The sequence below is a fragment of the Ambystoma mexicanum genome, chromosome 9 (assembly GCF_040938575.1).
Source record: "Ambystoma mexicanum isolate Mex_15411 chromosome 9, UKY_AmexF1_1, whole genome shotgun sequence".
Lineage (NCBI taxonomy): Eukaryota > Metazoa > Chordata > Amphibia > Caudata > Ambystomatidae > Ambystoma > Ambystoma mexicanum.
This window is the reverse complement of record NC_090931.1, coordinates 922141096-922157713: the sequence shown is the minus strand read 5'-3', so window position 1 is coordinate 922157713 and position 16618 is coordinate 922141096. Positions and strand designations below refer to the sequence as shown.

Genomic DNA, 16618 nt, shown 5'->3' with positions numbered 1-16618 from the left:
TTGGGTGCGAACTCGTAGATGTACTCTATATCAATCTGATGGAGAAAAGATGCTCAAAGTGATATTGACAAAAAACACAGCTCAGATCTAGGGTCTCCTTAATGCTGCCAATTATCTAAAACAGCCCCGGTCCAGATCAACGGAGTACCTGAAGCAAAGTGGGTATGTTATTACACGAAATTATATGCTGACCCTGAAACATATCAGAATGGACTTGTATGAGCAAACAAGAATATTGATGACTTGCAAATATCCCAAGAAGAAATACTGGAATATATTTGTAAATCATCCAATTCAAGAGCACCAGGTCCAGATGGACTCACTAATTGTATGATGAAACAGCATCCTGACTAGTGGGCCCTGATTCTCTATAACATCTTTGCACATGTGTTAAAAACAAATTGCATCCCTAAGTCATGTAAATCATATGTTGTTGTGTCTATTTTTGAAAGAGGTGATAGGTCTAGCCCCTCTAACTATAGACCGATGGCGCTCTTGGATATACCTGGGAAAATCTTTTGTAGGTTCATTTTATGGGACTTTAATATCTGGGCCAGAACACATGACGAGCAGGGTTTATACCTGGTATGGGGACCTCTATAAATTTAACAATAACAGCCGTGATACAACATCACACTTATGTAAAGCAACCTTTATACTTTGTGTTTGTTGACTTTAGAGCGGCTTTCGACTCAGTAGTCAGATCCATCTTACTCGACAAATTAACTCGTGAGAAGTGCCCTACATACTTAGTTAATCTGATAAGAATGTTACACTCAGAAACCAATTTAAGAGTGAGATTAAATCTACAAGGCCTATTAACTACCCACATTATGACCTATAGAGGACTAAGACAAGGATGCATACTTGCGTCAACCTTGTTAAATTTTTTCATTGCAGACATATGTAGAGCCTTCAAATAAGTTATAAGCAATGCCCCAAAACTAGCAGGTAAAGCTCTTGCGGTTTTACTATATGCAGATGATTTGGTATTGATATCGAAGACCCCCCGTGGCCTTCAAAACCTGCTTGATGTGCTTGCTAGATATGTAACTGAGAACATGCTAACTGTGAACCTGAATAAAACAAAGGTAATGATTTGCAATCCAAATTGAAGAGGCAGTCTAAAAAAAAAACCAAACACTAAGGTGGCACATACAAGAACACATCTTAGAAGTAGTCCCGCAATATATATACTTGGGAGTTGTCATTAATGGTCCAAACAACATTGCATATATAGAAAGCCTTAACAGCAAATTAGACATGATGATTTCCAAGGCCATGATCATTCAGGCTAAACATGGTAAATTTACCATCACGCCAGCTCTATCATACTTCAAGCAGAAACAATATCATTATTTTCCCAAAAACCTGTTTCTACACAAAAAATGTAGTGAAGTAGAACCTTACTTGCTTAAGTCACCATCGTATGCTCATAGAGGACAATTCTTGAGAATGCGCTTTAATTTATGTGACACAAGGGATGTGAAAGCAAAACGTAAACTGATAATGATGAAAGATAACATATGTCGCTTTTGTAAGACCATAGATCAGGTAGAAACCTTATGTAATTTACTCACATAATTTCCATCTCTTAAACAGAAACAAGAGCAACATCTTAAACCCCCGCTACATGAATATAGCTTATTAACATCAGATTCCTTATGGTGGATGATTTATTGTAGTCGAACCACTGCACTAAGACTTGCCTCAATTGCCCTTGTGAATGATTTAGGACTACAAAATGACCAAATAATGACAGAAGCACAAACATGATTATATGAATGCTGAAAGATATCATTAACTGGCAAATCATAAAATAGTTCTGCTGATGAACATGAGAGGACGACTGAAATGTCCTCGGCAGTGCACTCTTACTTGAGATGGTTTATAGAACTGTTTATGCGAAGTGAAAGAAATTAGGTGGATATTGAACAATGTACAGCCCAAAATGATATGTTTGAAATGATATGTATATGCGCTGGAATTAGAAAGGACCTGACATGAATTTGACTTGAATTCTCTGTAGGAATTAGAAGGAATTTGATTTGATTTTAATTTTGTGAGCACCTGTTTGCTGTATTCTTTTAACTACACAGGAACTGAATTGATGGGCCGAGAGCAATATTTTTCATGTTTACATTCTGTCTTGATGTTTTTATTATTTTCTTTTGTCCCCTTTCTCTTCTTTCATTTTTTAATTTCCGTTTTAAATTTCTCTTTAATTGCCTTTAAATGCAGATGTATATACACATGAATGTTAAATATGTAATGAAATTATTGTAAAGCTGATTAAGTTCCGTTATACCAATAAAAAAAAAAGTAATCGCCCAGTCTAGAGGCCATATGGCAGATATGTACCAGCTATAAAGTAGTACAAGTATGTAAGACTCCAGTTGGAGTGTCTTTACAGCAATAGGTCCATAGAAATGGTTAATCTTGCATTGAAAATTGTTTGTTTAAATATAGTGATTGGGTTGTTTGAATCCTGCAGGAGTGATCACCCTCTAAGGGAACCAAATTCTTCATTCCATCGTGTTTCACAGAGGCGCAGAAGAACATACTCTGATACAGATTCTCATAACGAGGGTTCTACTGAAGCTGTAGAAAGTAAGTTGAAATGTTTATACACATATTTATATATGCAACAGTGTAAGCAGTTAACATGCTAGGATATTGTTGAACGTTCAGTAAATTGATACTTGTGAAGCAGCATTGCAATTAGCACTTATGCATTGTTCATGCATAATAATATATATGAATTCTGTTTTACAAGTGAGACTTGGATACCCTTTGAAATACTTTTAATGTGGATCACTGAGCAGAAATTCTCATCTCTTGGAACCGAAAAATGTGGTACTCACCCGTTACATCGCTTAGGCCAGGAGATTTGCAACCTGAAGCTCTCTGACTGCTACTGCCAAGATTCCTCACCATTGACTATACTAGACAGGGCTGATGGGAGTTGTAGTAAAAAAACATCTGGAGAGCCAATGGTTGTAGACCCTAGGCCCCTGGCGTAGACGTTCAATGTAGTTGGCATCTCAAAGGTACAAACAGTAGGTTATATTATACAAAACCCTTCATAGTTTTGGCTGAAAAGTGGAAATGCCAGCAGGGGCCCAAGTCATCTTCTAGTGTGAGCTTTTTGTTTTTGTATAGTATGCAGCACTTTGGCTTGTATGTTTATTTCACTTTGAACTTTCTGGCTTTGGCTAGCCATGGCAGCATCAGGCACACCGTGATTGGATGAATACTGAAAATATTCTGTCCCAACAAGGTTAAACACTTGTATTTAAATGTAATGTAATATCTGTATAGTCGCATCGAACAAGACATGTCATTAACGCAATATGGTTATCATGATTATCTCCTCTCTAGCACATAGCTTGGTCTGCCCCCAAAAGATCAATGGTTTACACTTCACTCTTTCTCTAAGACATTGTTCTACTAAGATGTTCCTGTTAGGCAGAAACCTGTGCAGTTCCCTCTGGGACCACTGCAAAAGATTTAGGACTACAGGTGGTTGGCAGTAAACTCACTTGGTAGCAGTCTGTACCACACAGATTCACTTGGTAGCTGTGGCTGAGCAGTCAGACTTCCCTCAAGAAGAGTTAGGCAGTATACAGAATATTCACAATAGGTCAAGAGAACACAGTAGAACAAGTAAACGCTGACCAGGGCTTGGTGTAAAAGAGATATAAATAATTATTTAAAACCACATCTAGCAAAACACCCAGGCACTAATAGTAAGAAATTCAAAAACACGGTCACTAAAAGATATACACTCCCTTAAAAGAATATTTAGACAAGTCGTATGTAAAGCCCCCACTTATTTTCAGACAGCGGTGAGCGCTTAACGTAGATGGCACTCTAATAATTTGTTTTAAAAAGGGAGAGAAAAGCAGAGAATAAGTTGAAACAGACCCCAACACTTTTACAAGAACATGACAAGAAAGGAAGGCAAAGTAACACCGTGAATTCAGAGTCAGTAGGCCGGATCCGCTTTAAGAGGATCGAAACGAAATGTGTCCAAGGTCACACGGTTGCAGTGCACAAAAGTCTTGAAAAGGTTCAAAAAGGAGTTGGACCAAAGAAGGGGACCATTTAGAGGGTCAAGGCGGCCAGCCCAGTCCAGAAGGTTAAGGGGTTATTACCTTGTAGCAATCTTTAGAAAGGGAGGCCTGGCGGACACGGTACCTTAAGTGGAGAGAATACTCCAGCGGGGGCAGTTGTTCCTGGCACCGGATGCAAGTCGGTGCTTTGTCCGGGAGAAGAGAGGATCTCGTCGTGGAGGAAGACAGGAGTCCGTTGCACTGCCAGGGACGAAACCAGCCTCAGAGTTTCTCAGGTACAAGAAGCGGTCCTTTGATTCGAGGTTCAGTGGTGAGTGGCTATCCGGCCGCTGGGGTGCTTGGCACGGGCAGTTCGACCACAAACCGGGCTGGGGTGCGAAGAGAAGAAGGTAAAGCTGGTTGTGCCCACCAGTCAGGGGAAGAAGCCTCTCCAGCCGGGAGATCTTCCCTGTCGTCGGGAAGTGGTGAGTCGGTTCCGCAGGACTCCACCGGTGGTGTCGTCGTGGTAGGTCGGCTCAGCTTCTCCCTCGTCGGATTCTCAGGTCCTGTGGCGACTTCTGAAGTTCCAGTCCCCAAAGCCCTGCTTTTATGCAGCATACCCCCATTCACTCAGCCTAGCTGTCAATCAAACATGCTAAGTGGTGAGCCGGCCGGCTCACCACTTGGGCCAATCACGCAAGAGTGCAACTTGAGTTACCAAGGTAACTCAGTCCAGTGTGCCTAAACCCCCTCGCACACCCCCTGTGGTACCCAGACAGAGTGGCACCACTTTTGGAGGCTTATGTGGAGATGCCCGCCAAAAAGTGGAACAAAGGGCTCGACTTGGGTTGGAGTCACAGAAGAGAACGCAAACACCATTTTAGAATCGAGTCTTAGCAAAAAATACCAACCGGCGAATTAATATTCATTAAATAAACCGGCGGTATATTCGAGGCTATGAAAATTAAATAATTAAAGTTGGTAGCTTCGAACAATGGGAAAATCGCATAGGAAAATATTTGCGGTCGAATATAAAAAGTAGTTTCGACTGCCACCAGCTAAAACTCGATCAGGGGGGACGGAGACGTGCCCCCTCGACTAACAGACCCCGGGGCAATCGAATTGTCCCGACCAGTACGTCCACAATATGATGGTTTGTACTGGTTTCTGTTAATAATTTGGAACTAGTAAAGCCAATGGTGACTTTACATGCCCTGGAAGACAGTAGTCAGTCCCAGGGTATGGAGTCTATGGTGGGGTGTCACTATGACACCCCTGTGTTACTGCACGGAGGGTGCTGTGTAACACACATAGTAAAAACACATGAGACCCTATTGAGTAAAGGACCCCATAGCCCATAAAACACATTTAACAGTCAAAGGAACACCATAAATCATGTCCAAGAATGGGAGAAAAAGAGTCTCACTCTTGGCAGGAGAAAAAAACAAACTCCAGGAATCCAGCAAAGCTGCTACGGGGGACTCACTAGGTTAGGAAATTCAGCCTAAAGAGAGAATTCTCCCTAACAGTTCCTCGTTTTTTTATTACCGTATATGCAGCTCCCACCATGAATCCTTGTTTCCTTACCCTTTCTTCTTCTCCACCCCTTTAAGAAGTCTATTTAGGGAGGGGTGCTGTTGCGTGACGAGCAAGATGACCACTCTTTTCTAGAGCTCCCAGAGCCTGGCAACATTAGCGGGCGAATATACACGTTTGTGCCCTAATTTTTGCTCGCTGGTTGATGAAAAGTGTCCTTTGATCGTGTGGACAGCTGAACCGACTGCTGTGTGAGTGGCTAACTCGAGAACTGCGGGGCGATTGATCGTGCCTGCAGCACTGTGCGGAGTGGAGGGATGGGCTGGACTGTGCAGCCATTGGCGAGCGGCTGCTGCTGCCTCTGTTACCAGCTGGATTGAGAGGCTGCATGCCAGCGCTTATTGCGGTGTAGCAGACTACATATTCTGCCTGAAAAGGGGCACGGCTTACCCCCAAATCCTTTGTTCTCGTCAGCAGCATGTGGGCTGTGCCGCCCACGCTGGGAAGACATTACGGCAGGGCCTGCAGCTGAATGTCACTGAGGTGGTGTACATCCTGACACGTCGTACGTCCCTGCAGCGTGGTGCGACCAGATACGCCGGCGGCAGTCCCCGCTGCAGAACCTGAGTGCCACAAGATTGAGCCCCATTAATTCGGTCCTGGTGTCCTATGAATGCATTATGCATGCTCTCCAGAGGCGGCGAGAGGACGCCCTGCTCCTGAGCTTGTATGGTGATTTAGCGCAGAGAGCACAAGCATTATTATTATTTTTTTTTTTACTTTGATTTTTGATAGTAGAGGTTTTCAACAAACACGCATTTTAAAGCGAATGATGCATCCAATATACACATGAACAATATTGCAGTAACCACAAAGGCAATAGCAAAGCATGCGGGGAATTAATAGAGCATGGTGTTTCATGGTGATCAAGTACTTTCTAATAGGGCCGAAGATGAGCCACTCTCGGATGTTCTCTCCTCTTGATTGTTAAGGTAGCTGTTGAATGCCGTCCATATGTTTTTGGGCAGGGAGCATGGTAATGTATTCTTCTTCACAGTTTCGAAACCATGTGAGCAAGCTCAGCCGCTTCTGAAATGTTGGGGGAGAGGAACTCTTCCAGCTTTGAAGTATACATTTTTTGGCCACTATGCAGTTTATATTCAGGAATTTAGCCATGCGTTTAACATCATTGGTTTTCCACACCCCAAACAAGATCCCCAGTGAGTCAGGGTCAATTGTAGTGTTAATTACCTCGGCAAGTGTCTCTAAAATACTTTCCCAAAATTTCCCCACTTCACGGCAAGTCAAAAACATATGCAAGTGATCAGGTTTCTCCACCTTGCAGCGGGGACAGGAATGTGTGGTAGTGTGGGCAAACTTAGAAATCCTGAGAGGGGCGTAGTACAACCTGTTCAGTAGTTTATACTGCATAGCTCGGTAGCGGAAGTTGAGGGAAACCTTTATGGTATTTAAGCACATTTTCCCCCACAGTTGGTCGCAGATCTCAAAGCCCAGTTCCTCTGCCCATTCGTCGCGTGCCCTGGAAACCTTATATAAAGAGGAAACAACACTGCGGGTGCAGCGCGAGTTGGCAATGTATGCAATCGCTGGAGTGTCAGCGGGTTCATTACGGAAAGTGGGCTATGTAGTGCCAGTGAGTGGCATGCTGGCTCTGCGCCGCTGTCCAATAAGATATCAGGTCTGGGGCAGTAAAACCCCCCTTCTCATATGGGAGCGTCATATCAGACCATTTCTTGCACACTGCACCGGAGTGCCATAAGAACTGGGCACATGATTTGTGTAGGCGCGTGAAGTATTTCCCCCGGGCCATATGGGTATGTTACTGAAGATGTATAACAGCTTGTGAAGTAGGACCATCTTGATGAGAGAGAGCCTCCCGGCAAATGACAGTGGGAGAGGACGCCATTTTCGTCTCGGCTAGCTGTGCTACAGTCAGGTAGTTGTCTGTGAACAAGGTGGTTCTAGTCCAGGACACCTGGACTCCCAAATATCTGATTCCGCCGGGGACCAGCGGAGAGGGTATTCGGTGACTGGTTTTTGGGTATAGTTAGTACGCGGGAAGACCTCGGATTTGGAATAATTGATTGTGAATCCTGAAAGGGTGCCTATGCGTGTGATGTCACGTAGTATGGTGTCAAGATGTGTGGCAGTGTCCCTAATGTATAGGAGTACGTCATCTGCATACAGGGATATGATTTCCGGGGTGTTTTTTAGTCTTATCCCCCTGCGGGAATGGCGTGCTCTGATGTGATCCGCCATAGGCTTTATCGCTAGAGCAAAAAGGATCACAGAGAATGGGCAACCCTGTCGGGTGCCCCTGAAGAGTGTGAACAGAGTGGATGTCAAAGAGTTAACCCAAACCCTAGCCACTGGGGAAGTGTATAGCAGTTTAATGTATCCGATCATATTGGGGCCGATGCCCATTGTCTCCAGCACCAGCCACCTATACTTCCATGACACCATATAAAACGTTTTCTGAGCTTTGAGTGTGAACGCAATTGCGTGCACGTCCTGGTCAATTCGGGCCATTACATTAAACAGCCGCCTGATGCTATGAAAAGTGGATCTCCCCGGTACAAAGCCTGCTTGATCTTCGTGGACCAGATGCGTCATGATCGGGAGGAAGCGGTTCACTACCACCTTGACGAAGATCTTGGTGTCTAAGTTCATGAGGGAGAGGGGCCTATATGAACCACATTCATTGCCGGGCTTGCCAGGCTTGAGCAACACCGTTATAACGGCTTCACGCAAAGAGGGAGGGAGAATAGACACGCCAAGTGATTCATCTCAGACTTCCAATAACTTGAGGGCTAGTATGGTTATGAGTTCCTGGTAGAATTCAGCCGTGAGTCCATCAGGACCTGGTGCTTTACCTTTAGGCAGGTCTGAGATGGCCCTGACTATCTCATCCAGAATGATTGGGGAGTCCAGCTGGTCTCTAGTCGAGGAGGAGACGCACGTTGTGGGTATTTGATCAAGAAGGTCCTGCATATGCTCTTCAGTGTGTTCAGGGGGTTGGGAATATAGGGTTGTGTAGAATTCAGTGAATATACCCAATATCTGTTGGTCCGACCACTGTGAGATGCCTTGTTCATCCTTAATAGAGGTGATCTGGCCCCATTCCCCTCTCATTAGAGTTGCTATTGTTTTCCCAGGCCTAACACCCTCCCCATATTTCCGAGCAGCCTGTGGGCGGCTAAAGTACTGGACCTCTCTGGTGGCATGTGTGTTGAATGTTTGGAGTTCCTCGCTAATTAGAGCAAGTTTGGCGGGATCAGCCGCTGTCGAACATTCCTGTTCAGCTTACGTAATTTGGTTTCAGAGCTACTGAGCGCGGCTCTTATCATTTTTAACATTCCCACTTCTCTGGACATGGACATCCCACTGATATATGCTTTGAAGGCACCCCCCCGGACGCCAATAGAAGTAGCCTGGGGGGTGTTGTGATGAAAAAAGGACTCAATGTCGGCTAAAATGTCAGCCTTGATTACGATGTCCCTAAGGGCCGCGGATTTGAAGCGCCATGTGCTGTATGTCGGGACATGTGGTCCCAGTTCCAACGATGGGGTAATTGGGGCGTGGTCAGATAATGTGCGAGTCAGTATCTGTGCTCTCTCCACCCTGGCCAACACTTCACTCAACACTAGAAATAGGTCAATTCTGGAGGAACTATCATGGACGGAGGAGTAATAGGTATCTTTGCGCAGTTGAGGGTGCAGTATCCTCCAGGCCGCTCGGATGTTAAGTGTTGCGCTGTAACTATATAGCGGCGCCGGACAAGGACCTGAATGCGGTCCCGGTCCTGTCCAGATTGGTGTCCAGTATAAGTCCCCCCCATATGATCTGGATTCCCACGTAGCCCAGCAGTATAGCCGCCACAGTGTCCACAAACTCAGGGGCATCCACATTGGGACCGTAGGTGTTCACAAGAAGGTACTCCCTGTTTACTATGGCGCAGTGTAATATGACATAACTACCATCGGGATCTATATAGCTCTTGTGTAGTATGAATGTGATGGATTTGTGGATGAGTGTCAGCACGCCTCTGGCCTGTGTGGAATAGGAAGTGACGTATCAGTTAGGTCCCCATGATGGTGCCATGCTCCCTGCCAGGCGGCCCGTGAAGTGCGTTTCTTGCAGCAACAAGATTTTGCAACCGTGTCTATTGGCATAGGCCATAATTATACGGGCCTTAGTGTGGTTACTCAATCCCCAGACATTCCAGGACATTATGGTAGTGGGCATTTCACTTGTCTAGGGCACATCCCAGCTCACCCATCGTGGTATGCACCTGCAGTTTGTATAGTTACTTTTAAGACGCTCCAACATAGCGCGATTTGCCTGTCCGCCCTTCCTTTTCCAATGTAACTTGCCAGAACCCTGCCTCACCCCTCCCTCGCCGTCCAGTAACGACCAGTGGCAACCTTGCCCTCCCTCTCCCTCCCACCTTGAACAGCTGCCGAAAGATGGGTGTCAGCGGACCGATCCCAACATAGATCGCCTGTACTTTTGGCCCAACTGGGGCTCGCACCAAGCAAAACTTCCAACATAGTTTTGCAACTGCAGTGGGGTACACTGTTATGGGCCCAACGGGGGCCAAAACCTAAAACTTCCCCTCTAGTGACCATTGCAACCGCAGCGGGGAGTGCTGTTGCCGTGCATCTGACTGACAAAAGCATTGAAGTACCAGGAGTGGTACTACAGATAGGCCGTATAAACAACGCAAACCTGTTTTACCAATGCACAGACTTAAGCGGTGACTACGAAGTAGACTCAGAGCAGCTGCAGGCATGAGCCGGCGCATCCAGGTCTTACTGGTATAGCAAAAGATAACTGTATATAAGAGCATAGTGTCAAGCAATACTATGGCAGGTACGTTATGGGATGAGAGCTTCTAATAACAGTACAGGTGTTAGAGCATGTAGTGATCAAGACATTATAGATGCATGTAGGAGGGAAGCATTGTCTCTGACCCTGCTGTTATGTGTTATTACGCAATTCAGGGGATTCAGAGTACTTGAACCTTTGGGAGTCCGAGAATGGTCAAATGATAGAGCAAACATTGTACCTGAGATCGCCAACCAGGTTGGTGGGCGGCAACCACTTCACTGTAATTCCCACCCCCACGCAGGGGACAGTTGAAGAATTGTTTTTACCCTGATCATGAGCCCCATCAGGCCAGGATATCAAACCCCCACAGTCAAAGACAAATAAGCATCAACGTTCAGGACATGAGCGCCATGGAGACATATAGGGCCGGGCTCAGTCATTGTCCATGTGGTCTTCAGCTGGGTTATGGAGAGGAATCTGTGATTCAATGAACTTAACAGCCTCATCCGGGACCGTGAAAAAATATAGTTTCTGCCTGAAAATGAATTTGAGTCGGGCTGGGCACAGCATAGCATATGGGATGTTGCGCTCTCTCAAGAGCTTTTTCTACACCCAAAAAGTGACGCCGCTCCTGTTGGACTCCTACAGAGAAGTCCAGGAAGATGCACATGATCTGCGAGCTGAGCGAAGCTCAGCCTTTTCTCGTGACAGGCGAAGGATGTGGTCTCTATCCCAATAGTTGAGGATCCTGGCGATGATGGGTCTGGGAAAGTCACCAGGTTTAGGCCGCGGCGAGCGGGCCCGATGGACACGTTCAACCGTGAAGAAGGGCGACAAGTCAGGGCCATCGAGTAGTTCCTTGAGTCCATTTTCAACTGCCAACTCCATGCGCCCTTTAAGGGCATTTTCAGGGACCCCGATAATCTGAACATTGTTTCGGCGCGATCTGGACTCCAAATCGTCACACTTTGCCCTGACCATCTTCATGTCGCATGTGAGTGTAGCGACAGTGTCCTGGAGTGTATACAAAGCATCCTCATTGGTTCCAATTCTGGATTCCACCTCGGTGATCTTGGCACCAGCCTGATGAATCTGAGATTTAAGTGATGCAAAATTGGCATTAATATCGTCCAGTTTTTCGTGAAAGGAGGCAAAGTTTTTGGCCGTGGATTCCATCATCGTGGCAAGGTCAGGGGTTGGGGTGCCTGGACGCGAGTCAGTTTCTTCCTGATTGGCAGATGTGTGCCCCGGCTCCGACCGAGGTGCTGCCTTTGCAAATTTGTCCATGGCACCCACTTTGTTACCACAGGCTCTGTTCAACATTGCAGTATGGTCAATGGTTCCCTGTAGTCCCAATGTATCAGGAGGGTGGTCTTAGTGGATGGTCGAATATGAGGTTAGCAGGCGGCTGGGTAGTAGAACAGCTGGGCACGAGGGTGTAGTTGAAGGTACAGCTAACCGGAGACCAACCGGTCGCAGAGGAGGCCCCAGTGTGTGAGTACAGCCCCCACGATGAGTCGCGTTCAGAGTGCTGCGGCACCCAACAGTGTGGTTAGGAATGGCGGTGGCAATGAGACTGGACGTGCACAATCACCAGTGTTCACAGATCCCACAGGTCAGTCAGTTGTGGCAGAGAGTATATGCAGGGGGCAATGAGTGCAGCGAGGATCACGCATCCCAAATCAATGTGGGGCTGAGTAGTGCAGACCAGTCGATGTGGTAGGGAGGACACTGCAGCAAGGACGTGAGGCCCCCAGTCGGGAGTAGAAATCAGAGTGCTTCTAAACACGCTGCAGTAATATTATGGCCCAGGCACTGACAGTAGTGACAGTTGCAGTGTGGTGCTGTGGAGTATAGTGCCAGTGGGAGGCCAGATAACCCAGTGAAGAGGTGCAGGGTCCAGTCCAGGTCCCCGGTGCCACCCGGCCCCCGGGGTCCCTTTATGTGGGGCACACAATTCCATACCTGAATCCTTCACGGGCTGATCAGAATCCAGGGTGCAGGAGAACATCAGCTGCCCCCGGCAGGTCGAAGGGCCAAAGGGGCACAATGGTGGGGTAGTCAGTTAGGTCCCACGGGCTGTGCTCTGCCAAGGGGACCGTAGACTGGCCCGGGAAGTATCCGGGGTAAATGCTGCCAGTCGCGATCTCGGCCACCGGCAGAGCAACGGCCGCAGAGGGGGAGGGGACCCAAAGCACACAGCCGGCCGGCCGGCCTGGCAGTTCTGAAAGGAGGGGCAGCAGGTGGATGGTGGCCCTCCCGGTTGCAGTCTCCACACCGCGCTCCGGGCACAGACAATGTGCGGCTCGCCCCCCAGCGTCGGAGGGCCAGTCATAACAGCAGCAGCCCCGGCCAGCGATGCAAGGCGGCAAAACACTCCTCCTCCACCACCACCACCACAGCGGTCACAGAAGGGGGCGGCCAGGGTACACAGCGCCGGCCAGCCTGATGACTCCACAACAAGGGGCAGTAGATGGATGGCGGCCCCCCTCGCTGAGGCCCCACACAATGCGCCAGCAGCAGGTGACGAGCGGTCTGGACCCAAAACCGGAGGAATAGTCGCAGCAGCAGCGGCCTCCGCTAACAATGCAGGGGGGTGAAATTCCCCACCACCTCCATTGCTGCTAGTTGCCCAGGCCCCATAGGCGGGCCAGTCGCAGATCAGGACGGTGCCGGTGGCCTCCCACGTAGCGCCGCCAGGGCCTGTCTCGGCCGATGTTTAGGTCGCACACACCTCCAGACTGGCAAACAGTTCTAGGGCGTCACAGCTCCGATTTCATCCGGGGTTGAAGGAGATCGTAGCCCAAGCCAGCAGCCGCACAGGGTCATTGGATTTGCAAATGAATAAATGAAATATACGCCGTTGATGCCTGATTTCATGTCGGATGTACACCGAGCTCAAAAGCTAAGTGGCCATGTTCTGGCTGCTCAGCAGCGCCCCCCCCCCCCCGAGCACACGCATTTCACATTGCACTCACACCCTGTTCTCCAGCTTGGGGTCTGGTATGGATTCACATGCTCATGAATATTCTCCAGCATGGGGTCTGGCATGGATTCACATGCTCATGAATATTCCCCATCGTCAGGCTGGGAATCCTTGGTAAAGAAAATATCAGTTTCAGTTTCGTTTCTGAACTGTCTTTCTACTAGTAACCAATCACTGGTCTCTGGGTCATAATGCCCCCAGCCAATGACTGCCCTCTACCTAAGCCCCTCATCTGGCAGCCATCTTCAGATTTTTACCGCACGTTAAAGTGTTGGGAGTCCTCGTGCTGTAGCTCCCGAGCTTTTACTGCGTTTTGCATTTTTTCTAAGAGTTTACTCTTATATTTTCGGTCAATCGAGCCTCAAGCTCCATCGACTCTACTTCCGATCAACAGAGACCCGCTTTCGGAATTTTCTACGCCCCTCAAGGGCACTTTTTCATCGTGTTTTCCACTTCTCTGAGGATTCCAGAAGATCTTTGAGGCCTACCCCGCATGGACAAGGCCCAGGACAAAGGAAGCATGATGCCTGATGGATCCAAGCTGTTCAGGAGCTGCCCTGGATGCGGACTTCAGAACGTCTTTAAGGAGGATGAGCACTCTCGTGCCTCTATTGCCTTCACGTCGACAAATGCACGTGGACAACGTGGGAGTCGACGAGGAAGATGGGGCCGCGGAGGACACCACACCCCAACCGTCGGTCCTATTGCAGCCAGTGCTTGTACCATAGGACAATTCAGGAGCTATCTTGATGGCTATACAGGCCCTGTGCACGGAGATGAGGACAAGGATGCCCTTACCCCCCACCGAAGACCCAGCGGAACCTGGACTGTCGGGGAGCCCTCCTAAAAAGCAGAGACGAGTCCATCCTCCTCCCCCTTCCAGCCTTCACCTCCCTCCCCTCCTCCGAGGGATGACACGGGAACGGCGACGACGGGAACGGACGACGACGACGGTGGTGACGACGGAATGGACCTGCCTTCACCACCTCCTCGGGCCTCCCCCCCGACGAAATTCGCTCCTTCCACGCCATGATCGCCAGGGCATCTGAGCTCTTCCAGCTCTGCCCCGAAGAACAGAAGAAGGAAGGTTTCGTCTACCAACGGCGGGAGGCCAAGAGGAAAACTGTCCTCTCAGTCCCGTTATTGGACGACATCTGGGACGAGGGGCTGGCGCTCCTGAAGAACCGTCCACGGCTCCTGCTAAGAAAGGCCGGTACGAGAAGAAGTACTCGGTCCCGGACTCCACCCCCATGTGCCTCAGGGCACAGCCGCCCCCGGATTCGGTGGTTTCCGCGGTGGCCAAGAAGAAAGCGGCTGGGGCGACGGCTTCAACTTCGACATCCCTGCCGGACGGCGAGGGGAAGAAACTGTACGCCGTGGGATGATGAGTCATCTCGTCGGCGGTGACGACTATTAAAGCGGCCAACGCCCTCGCGATCGTGGCACACTACGACAGGGAGCTGTGGTTCAGGATTGCTCCCTTGCTGGACTTCCTCACAGACGACAAGAGGGCTGAGGCCCTGGAAATCCGGCAGGAAGGCGAAGTGGCGTCGGACCACGCCATTACGGTGGCCATGGCTTTCGTCAGATGGGCAATGGCATTTGCCTTCACCGGCGCAGTTGGATCAAGGCCACCGACTTCCACCAAGACGTGCAGACCAGGATTCTGGACATGGCCTTCGACGGGAACAACCTGTTCGGCAAGACAGTGGACAATTCACTACAGGCCATCAAGGCCGGACACCGAGATGGCTCGGGCCTTGGGTGTTCTACAACGACGACGGCCGTCCTTTCGGAACTCTGGAGGCAAGCAAGGTGCCTCCAAAGGTTTTGATGGCGGTTCCTCGTCGTACTGCCAAGCGGCCCGCTTCTCGTCGCAGGAGGCCTACAGAGGACGCGGCAAGACAGGAGGATCCTGTCATCATCACCAAGGAGGCCAGGGTGGCATGGTCGTGACAAAACAGGATTGAACCAGCCGTGGCATCGGGCCCCCACCTGAGCACCCCGGTGGGAGGTCAGCTGGCGAAATTAGTCAGCGTGTGAGCGTCCATCTCCACCAACTGTTGGGTGCTGGATGCCCTGGCCCGTGGGCACACTCTGGAATTTCAAAAGAGGTGTCCCTGCATTCCACCTGTGGCCAGAAAGGAACACCACGCCACTCAACTGCTGCTGAAGGTACGGGCGATACTAAGAAAGGGAGCCATCAATCTCGTCCCAAAGAGGCTCCGGGGCTCCGGAGTGTACTCGCGATACTTCCTTGTCTGGAAGAAGACCGGCGGTTGGCGACCCATCCTGGACCTTCGTCATCTAAACAAGTACATCAAGTCCCAGAAGTTCCGGATGGTCACCCTCCAGCACGTTGGAGGAATTCGACTTCCTATCGTCGCTGGACTTGGAGGATGCCTACTTCCACATCCCCATTCTAAAAGGACATAAAAAATTCCTGCGATTCGTGGTCCAATGGCGACACTCTCAGTTCAAGGCCCTTCCTTTCGGATTGAAGTCGGCACCCAGGGTGTTCACCAAGTGCCTAGCACCAGTGGCGGCACGGCTGTGCCTGCGCCTGCAAGGGGATACACGTCTACCCCTACCTGGACGATTGTCTCATCTGAGCGAATTCGAAAGAACTCGCCGTCGATTACTCAGCAAAGACTGTCCAACTGCTCACGGACCTGGGATTGTCGATCAACTTTGCGAAATCCCACTTGGTACTGTCGCAAATCGCCCTGTTCCTGGGAGCCAGGCTCGACACAGTAGCGCGATTGGCTTCACCGTCGGAGGAAAGGACGAAGGCCATACTGGGCAAGGTACAACGGCTGTTGAGCATGGACCTGGCCAAGGTGAGGTCCATCAAGTCCCTTCTCTGCATGATGTCCTCGTGCATCTACCTCGTGCGCCTCTGCAGGCTGCGGATGCGACCGCTACAGAAGTTCCTCAACGCTCGTTGGATGCAAGCGGCGGGCAGTTTCAAAGACAGGATCTCACTCAGCGAGACTTTCCGCAAAGCAATCCGGTGGTGGGGCACCCGCACGCATCTAGCGGCGGGCATGGACTTCCAGACCCCGGAACATTAGGAAACGGTGACGACGGACGCCTCCCTGGAGGGATGAGGAGCGCACACCGGAGAGCATGCAAGGGGCCTTTGGCTCCCGGAGGAGCAGTCACTACACATCAATATCCTGGAGCTCTG

General features: G+C 49.2%; 1 protein-coding gene across 3 annotated transcripts in view; it reads left to right on the top strand.

The window, feature by feature from the left end:
• Positions 1-16618, top strand: part of PLEKHA3 (pleckstrin homology domain containing A3) — a 723378-nt gene that overhangs the window by 598390 nt on the left and 108370 nt on the right. For all 3 annotated transcript variants that reach the window (XM_069616104.1, XM_069616102.1, XM_069616103.1), the window contains one exon: positions 2495-2610. In XM_069616104.1, coding sequence (XP_069472205.1) covers positions 2495-2610 — 116 coding nt within the window. The remainder of the gene's footprint in view (positions 1-2494; positions 2611-16618) is intronic.